Genomic DNA, 8907 nt, shown 5'->3' with positions numbered 1-8907 from the left:
TGTGATTGCGGGCACGCCACAAACTCTTGGCCGCTCAGTGTCTTAACTACACAATTTCTGAATCAGATTATGTTTCCCAGGGTACCTTTTTACTTCTAAAGTCCTCACTTGTACATATTTCTTCCTAATATTTACTCTACATCTTTCTTGCTTTAAATTTATGTTCTGCTCACCTTGAATTCGGTGAAAGTAAAAACAACCTTTCGTCATCACCAAACATATCATACGGGATGCCATTTACGCAGAACCCGCAACATTACTACAAAACTGTTTTGAATTAATTTTGGGGGGCTGATTAGCCTGGGCTAATTATTGTGCTAAGGTCAATATTTATTTATTCCATTTGCTCAAGGTCCAGAAGCCAGAAAGTGGTGAGGCCAGCATGTGAATCCAGTAGATTCCAGATCTAGTGACCCCTGAGATGCCGCTTATCTGTAGACAAATCACAACCACGTTTGAGTGATGGATATTCAAGGCTGCGGGAGCCACGGCAGAAACTCCACATGTGACCCCGCCTATCACCTAATATATCTCACCACCCCCACCTCCCGCTCTGGCGAGCAGCAATTACTGGCACAAAATTACAGCCTATCACCCTCGGGAGGACTTTTTAGTCAGAAGTGGGGTGGGCTGGAGAGGAGAAAGCCACAACATACACATGTAACAATCACATGAAAGCATCCAAGCACACATCGTAATGATTTATTTGCATTTTGCATGAAGTGTGGGGAGACTTGCCTTCTCCTTTCTTTCAAGTTGGAACTCTGATTTCCCATGTTAACCATAATGCTCCATTACTATAAACATTTATACATCGTCAATTTAAACAACACACATACTCTATGCCATTCATCGGAATGGAAAACGATCACAAAAGAGGCCAAGGTGGAACCGCTGTGAAAGCCGTAACATTTATTGAAGAGCGGACATATGTTTGCAAATCACAGCGCTGCATGGGAGTACGATGTTCGTAATACTGTTCCAAGTAAGCTTTTAATAGAGCCTTCTCATATAGTCCCTTTTAAAAACAATTAATGAAAGGGGGGGAAAAGGTGTCAGTTGCAATTACATTTACAAAAAACCAAACTGCAGCTTTTATTTAGAATGAATCTGTGCTCGGCTACTTAGATGTACACATGTTAATTATTTGGACCTATGCACACGTCTCTGTAAGGCAGAACTTTTCCATTAATGATGACTTTAGGAACCCAAAGAGTATCTCAGAATAGTCTCAAGCTTAGAGAACAGGGCAACAACTGCAATAGAATTTCTACCATTTGCCCCAATTACTATACCACTTTGCCCTCAAGATATTCAATTCAGCATTTTATTTTCGGAGCAATAAAGGAAAATTCATCAGACAAAGGGCATGATACAGAATGCTTCTATAAAAGACACATCTCATCTTAATGCTGAAAAGTTGACTTTCTTTTGTTCCAATGGAAGAAATGCTGGCCAAATTGTCAAAAAAAAATACCACCCAGCTCTTAATGTGGAATTTAACCTCCCATTTTCCTCTAAAAGTTATCTTTTAACAGCAACAATAAAAAAAACAAAACGTCATTGCAGCCATTTAAACAACTTAAAGGAAAATTTCTGTGTTGGTAAGCAAAAAGAAAGAAAGTTATGTTATTCATTTTTCTGAACTACTGTGGGTTTTTTGTTTTGTTTTGTTTTGCTTTCTTTTGTTTGCCTTTCACGGACATATCTAAAACAGTGATCCTGGAGTAGAAGTTTGATTTTATATTCTTAGAGATTAATAATATGAAGCTAAAGAGTATTTTCCAAAGAATCTAATAGTGTAAAACATATGATGTAGGAATATCTAACCGATGACCACAGAGACTGCTAAGAGTAAAATTAGAAGATTCTAGAAGAGAAAACCTAGCTGATTTGCTTTGCTCTGCACAACTTACTTTGTTTCATATGGCATCTAGTATAGCTTTATTCAAAGCACAAGTTGTCAGCTGACTTCTAAGAATCCCCTGAACTTGGCCCTTGGTCTGAACAGAGAACTGGCAATTTCGTCAGATTCTTGCTCATGTCTTGTATATGTCTCTGGACATATTATTCTATTCTTTATCCTTTATTTACTTGAAATTCAGAAATCTTCTACCGGCCTGAACATGGTGTTTTGATACCTAATTTAATATTACATGTAAAAAGTTTTATGAATCAAATATTTTGTCTAAAAATGTAATTCTCTTTAACCTCTCTTTTTGTTATTCTTCAATGCCCATGCAAGGAACCTGTTTACGGTGCTCGACTCTTCACAGAGAACAATCCAGATATGCTCATCTCAGTTTTCTGGCAGGTGCTTCCTAGTCACTGGTACATCTGGTTTCTCTTCACATAGAAAAGTTTGCTGATCCACCATCATCCACTTGGTATCTTGGCTGGATTTATTGCAGAAGAACCTATGCGGGAATGCCGACTTGCACTCCTAATTTGTAAATCACAGTCATAAAATCCGATGAAAATGCACATATGCTACTCACTAATTTGTACACCAAGTTTTATCAATCTAAAGCTGTAAGAAAGAAGAAAGTTGAAGAAATACCTTCATATGTATCTGTGCGACTATTTCCCCAGCCTTGAAAAGTGCTGGCTTTACACATTTGCTCATTGTTTTTAAAAATCACATTCCTTTCATTCAACCAATAAACATTTAGAGCGTTGGTGGTATAGTGGTGAGCATAGCTGCCTTCCAATAAACATTTAGCGAACTCCTGCTGAAAGTGGCCACTGTAACCTTTCTATCCTTTCTACAAGAAAGCAAAGGGGCTTTATTTAGTGGGTTTAAGGCAGCAATAACGACACGTCAATTTATGCTTGAGTTTTCTAGTCAGTTTTAAGGTAATCTCTTTCATGTAGGAGGAAAGAAAGAAGGTCATGGTAAAGAAGGGAAGGGAGGAAGGCGCGTGGCACCTACTATGTGTCAAGCACCAGGCCAAGAACTCTGTGGCTGTTTGATGTAGTTTGATGCAGAACTATAGGAAGTATTCATTTTCCCCGTTTAATGGGCAAGGATAAAAAGCTTTTGATGAGTTCAACAACTGTTCAAGACCATTCCCCATGCTACATTATAGCTTATGTTCTAAACAGATTCACTACCTGAAGAGGCAATCGACATGATTCCAAAATTTGGACTTAGATCCGGAAGCCAGGACTCAAGGCTTACTGTTTTTGTCATTGATTTCACACCACCAAGATGCTGTAAATTTCTTGGGACTGAGAAACTGCTTGAGTACAGCTATTCTAATTTGCTTCAATTCCCTTGGTGGGAAGGAGCCCTTGCATTGCCTGAACCAAGAAATATTTTATGTAAAGAAAATCTTTCTTTCCTCACCCCCAAAATTTTGTTAAAAGATGAACTGAAGAAAAATTTTGCTATACTCCTCCAAATTCCTCAGTGTTATGAAGTAAAAATCTCTACTTAATGTCTCTTGAAGTTCTAGGAAATACAAATCAAGATACTCCTCTAGTTCTGATAACATACTTGTTCCTTAGCTACTTCCTTTACCTTTACCTATTAAGGATATTATGAATGTTAGATAAAATTTTAGAATACTATAAAAAAATTACTCATCCTAAGAGTAACTGTCTTCAGATACAATTCATGGTAAGACTACTTCCTTTCTCTTATATTCTAAGCTCTTACCTGACCTTGATTTAATGCAAAAGAATTAGGGGTTCCTTTAATACCTCTCTGCTTAAAGCTTTCTCTCTCTGGCTTTAGGTAAGAAGTCTTTCAAGTCCTTTGGCTTTCTCACTATTCTAGATTGTGACTCTTAACTTAAGTAGGATATCATTATTTTCAAATTCCAATAGCAGACACCAAGAAATTTAAATTCAGCAAGCTAACTGAAGTTAGACATTACACAAGTAGAAAATAAAACTTGAAATGACCATAGTCCCTTTTTTTTGGTTGCAGTAGATTACATTATAATGCCAATGGTGAAATAATAGATTTTTCAGACATTGGGTTCTTTCTAGCAACAGTTCAACAAATGCATGGAAATGCACATCTGTGAAATAAATCTGCCTCAGATGCTGCATCTGGAAATGAGGTCTTGAACAGGAAGCCATTTATTATCACAATAAATTCGATCTGTAATCTATCCAGACCCCCCACTCCTTAAGAAAAATCTAGCTTGGAAATTTGAAAGACTCTGGTTCACTTGGGAAAAAGAAAAATGATGAAAGGTTGATTGGAGTCTAATCCTTACTTATCTGCAAGCTACATATAGTTTAAAGGACAATTTATACATGCTCACAAGCTTAATTTCCTTGCATTTGCATTTAAGAATGAGACTGATTTTACAGTATCGAAATTAATCTCTAGAAGTAGATAAACTATGTAAACCTTAGATTTTTAAAGCAGTATTGTAATAAAATTGCCCTTGGAGACCTTAACTGCTCACCTGGGGACCGGCATGCACCAGGAAGAAAATGCACATAAACTGCTTTTCCTTTGAGAGTTTCCTACTCTTGAGCATCACAATGCTGAGGCAAACTTTAGCAGATCCTGTGTACTTCCAAGTAGTGCAGGAAAGATTCTGTAACAGGACTGACGGCTCATGGGCTCTCAGAAGCTGCCTGCCCCCGAAGCCTGTGGCAGACTTGGACCTTCTTTGATAATTTCCTTTCAATTAAGTGTTTGGTCCCATCAACTTGGTTGTATTTTCTAAGCAGGAAATAAAACTACCCGCAGCCAAAGGCAAGAACAGTAAGAATTAGAAAGACTCCAGATGTGTCTTGATTTCCTTCCCCCACTCTAACCTACTCTCCTTTTGGGCTGTGGTTATGTAAGGTTTGTAATGGTCGCTGCCACTGCCAACTTCCCTGCTCCCACGGGCCTGACATCAGAATCTTGGCGGGGGGGGGGGGGGTGAGTGGGATCCGGCACAGCACTGGCCAAGACAGTCCCCAGGGAGTGAGAAAAACTAGAGATCAAGTTACACAGCAGATCTTGCTCAGTTGACAGTGAGAGCAAGACACCCTTCCTGGTGCTAACACTACACTTCAGCCAGGTTAAATTAAACATGAGAAATTAGAAAAAACTCTCTCCCCTTGCTGATGTTCCTCAAATTCATCAGCTTTATGATCCTACCTATATACGAAATAACTATGAAAGCACCTTAAAATAAGGAAATTCCATCACCAAACTATTCTATAGAGAATTATATAAAATATCTCAGCCCATAAAAACATGGTCCCATTATGAAGTGAAAAAAAAAAAAAAAAGATGTATCCTAAAATATTAAATTAAAGCTCCTAATTCTCAAGTTAAAGGCTCCTATGGAAATGATGTAATGATGAGCTAATGCCAGAAACCCGCTTTTTGTCTTGTATTACACTTAAAATTAGTTATCACCCAAATGCCTCGGCCAACCTCATTTATTTTCATCAAGAATTCAGAGAATGGAGGGGAGGATCCCCAAAATAGGCACGAGACCTGATCTCAAAACCAGACTCAGTACTTCTTTATGTATGATGTTTCACTGCCTCGTTTCTAGCTATTATAAGTTAGTTACCCAGTGTACTAAGTTGATTATTCCAGAATTTTTCCAAGAAAAAAGTTAAGCTGATGAGTATTTCCAGGGTCATCATCCATTTCCCTTTGTGAAAGAAGGTTCTAAATATGCCCATTTCCAGTCTTCAGGCACCTCATGAGTCCTCCACGAGTTCTCAAAAATGATATCTAGCGGTTCTGTGATGACTTCGGCCAATTCATTAAGTACTCTAGGATGCCAGCCATTGGGACCTGTGGATTTGAACATATCGGGGTTATTGAGGTTCTCCTTTACCCATTCTTCCCCTAGTCCATCATGGATTCCTGCTCCTATTTTTTTTTTAAGTAAACGCGACTCCCAATGTGGGGCTCGAATTCACGACCCTGAGATCAAGAGTCACATGCTCTACCAACTGCTGCTCCTATTTTTAAGTCACAATTTTCCTTTTCTGGTTACCACATGGACTTCTGAAAAAAATATCTTTTTAAAAGATTTTATTTATTTATTTGTCAGAGAGAGAGAGAGAGAGAGAACAAGCAGGGGGAGCGGCAGGCAGAGGGAGAAGCAGGCTCCCCGCTGAGGAAGGAGCCTGATGCGGGGCTCGATCCCAGGACCCTGAGATCATGACCTGAGCTGAAGGCTTAACTGACTGAGTCACCCAGGTGTCCCTGAAAAAATACCTTTAAGTCTCTGCTTTTTATCTATCCATTTTTTCCTTGAAGCTACTAAATGAAAAATGTATTTTATTCTTCTCCAGGCTGTCTTGTTTAAAAACGTTCTGTTTTTCCTTTTAGTTTCTTGTAAGAACAGGTAAAAAAAAAAAAAATAATAATGAAAGTATATCTTGCAACAGTTTGTCTCCCTAAATCACACCACTCCCTACCACCCTTGAGCATCCTTCATAACAGAGTAACAGTCGACACACTTGGAGACATTCTACAGGCCACCCATCTGGTGCTCAGAGGGTAGAGATCTATGCAACTTGTATCTGCAAGTGCTAATTCAAAAAGCGCTTTCTGAAATAAAAAAGATTCACAATCATCTTTACCCAGAATCATCCGTATGCACAAACAGTAGCTTTCTTCACATAGGCATTTAAAAAACATAGCTGTGCCTGAGCTGGAAGAGATGAAGGATTCTCTACGAAGCAGGACCCCAGTAGAATTCATCTACTGTGGTGTGGTCATCTGTGCCAATGTTCTGGGACTGCTATTACACTAATTATCGCCGAACTCTGATAGGTGTTGACAGTTTTAACCCCTTCATTGTCACAGTGATGCCTCTGAAACTGAAAGCCAGCCACAGATTACAGTTTCCTGCCCATACGTCGCCGTCTGCCCCAAATCCCCTGACAGATCTACAATAGACAGAGGGGAGGAAGAAAGAGAGACAGCGCAAAGGAAGAAGGAGGGCCCCCGAGTCTTCTGTGTGATTTCTGATCTGACAGACCGACTGTGCCACTTGGATTCAACTGTTGACTTGTTTCGTTTTGTTTATCAATTCAAAAAGCTTTTGGTAAAGGTTGAATCAATTTTGTTGTCTTTTATTTTGTTTTTCTCAGTCTCTATCTCTCCAGCCTTACCCCCAGTTTCATCTCTCAAAGCTGCATTAAGTAAAAAAAAAAAAAAAAATCATGTTGCACACATCATTAAAAAACTCTTTTAAAAAATAATTCTGCACATTTCTCTAGAGTACAACAATTTGTTTTAGCACATGCCATTTTCATCCCTGCTCAAATAGCCACCTGCTGATGGCAATATGTTAACTAATGTGTCACTATTAATTAGTTTGGATAATATCATCCAACAATTACATCTAAATGGAGAAAGAGTGCTACTATCCATGTTCAGGAAGTTTCTTTCTCCAGGGAATCAAGCTCTTTCTGGGCCTTTTTTTTTTTTTCTATATTACTAAATAATAATATTGTACCACTAATTATTAAATGCAAATAGTCCCTCGAATAAACTCATATCTAAGCCAATGCCTCTATTTAAATCGCCTTCTGTTACAAACTGTGGAAAAGTAATGTTCAATCTGTTTTGACAAACTAACTTTTTTGGTGGGGAAGTTTGTAGAGGAGGGAAGTCACGCTAATATAAAGAAGGTAAGACTATTTTTTTACGATTTATTTATTTATTTATTTATTTATTTATTTATTTATTTGAGAGAAACAGAAAGGGCATACAAGCAAGGGGAGGGGCAGAGGAAGAGGGGGAGAGAGAGAGAGAGAGAGAGAGAGAGAGAGACTCCACACTGAGTGCAGAGCCTGATGCAGTACTCGATCCCACACCCCTGAGATCATGACCTGAGCCAAAATCAAGAGTCAGAGGTTTCACCCACTGAGCCACCCAAGCACCCCAAGACAGTTTGGTTTCTAATGCTGAAACAGGTGAATGAATGAAAAGGCATTCCACCAAAAACTATATTGACTATATAGTGCAAGAGAATGCATTTCAAACTGAAAAAGCAGAAAGTGCCTCAGGTTACAGAGTTACAGGTTTCTGAGATGGTGGGCGGACCACAGCCAGGCTCAAGGAAGAGTCACAGAGGGAAGGAGGAGGCCGCATGGTGAGGACATTCTTATTAGAACGGAAGATTCTCACATGCCTGCCCATGCTAGATACAGCTCTGCAAGTCAGAGAGATGGCCTCACCTACCTTTTAAAGGTCATTTTTATTCAAGGAACCTCTGAAAGTAAAGAAAATGCCTTTGGACAGGTTATCACCTGCAAGCTCAGGCACCCGCCGTATTAAACGCCTCCAAGATGTGGAGCACGGCATCATTCACAAATCTAGCATCACGCTGACAGCCTCCGAAACCTCCTGTGCCTTTGGTTCAACAAAAACAAATCACATTCGTTAAACAAGCCCAGCCTTGCAGTTTGCTATTTTCCGTTCTTTGGGGGAGAAGCTAGGAGGCAGACAAACGGGATTGCTGCCACCGGGTCACGGAGAGTTTCCCGACGCGAGCCGCCACGGAGAGCCAGGCTTAGCCCAACACGGTGCCTTCACGCTCGCAAGGGAACATCGCGGAGCTCCCCGTTACAAACGCGGCTTCCTGCTCCGGCAGACGACATGCATCGTGGCATCCCTGCTCCTGCTGCGAGATCCCACTCCTCGTGTCAAATAGAAATGAACAGACTTCTAAAGTTCTGGCCAGCTTTAAGGAGAAAGCGGCTGTAACGCCTACATCCAGTCACTGTATCCTTTTAAGATGAGGACAGCACACAGGCATCACCAGTCTGGCCTCATTTCGCAGAGCTGCTCTCCCCCCACCACGCTTTTTTCGTATTTCCCTTCCCCCCTAAATTATCTGGCATATGCCTACTCTTTCTTCACTACACCAAGAAAAAGAATAATCTGCTTATATGTGTCTATCGGCTTCTTTGGAG

At 39.9% G+C, this 8907-nt stretch overlaps 1 protein-coding gene across 2 annotated transcripts in view; it reads right to left on the bottom strand.

Moving 5' to 3' along the window:
• Positions 1-851: 851 nt before the first annotated feature.
• The window catches only part of SAMD5 (sterile alpha motif domain containing 5), an 80135-nt gene continuing 72079 nt past the window's right edge, over positions 852-8907 (bottom strand). For both annotated transcript variants that reach the window (XR_008505421.2, XM_064598199.1), the window contains exons 2-3: positions 4425-5767; positions 852-2530 (exon numbers count right to left, since the gene is read on the bottom strand). Coding sequence is in view for 1 of the 2 variants with exons in the window: in XM_064598199.1 (XP_064454269.1) it covers positions 5705-5767 (63 nt within the window). In the remaining variant the exon portion in view is untranslated. The remainder of the gene's footprint in view (positions 2531-4424; positions 5768-8907) is intronic.

Source organism: Mirounga angustirostris, unplaced genomic scaffold (assembly GCF_029215605.1).
Source record: "Mirounga angustirostris isolate CCGP_5_RB_7025 unplaced genomic scaffold, mMirAng1.0.hap1 SCAF_8, whole genome shotgun sequence".
In the NCBI taxonomy this organism is placed as follows: domain Eukaryota; kingdom Metazoa; phylum Chordata; class Mammalia; order Carnivora; family Phocidae; genus Mirounga; species Mirounga angustirostris.
The sequence above is the reverse complement of the archived record's forward strand: the minus strand, read 5'-3'. Positions and strand labels throughout refer to the sequence as shown.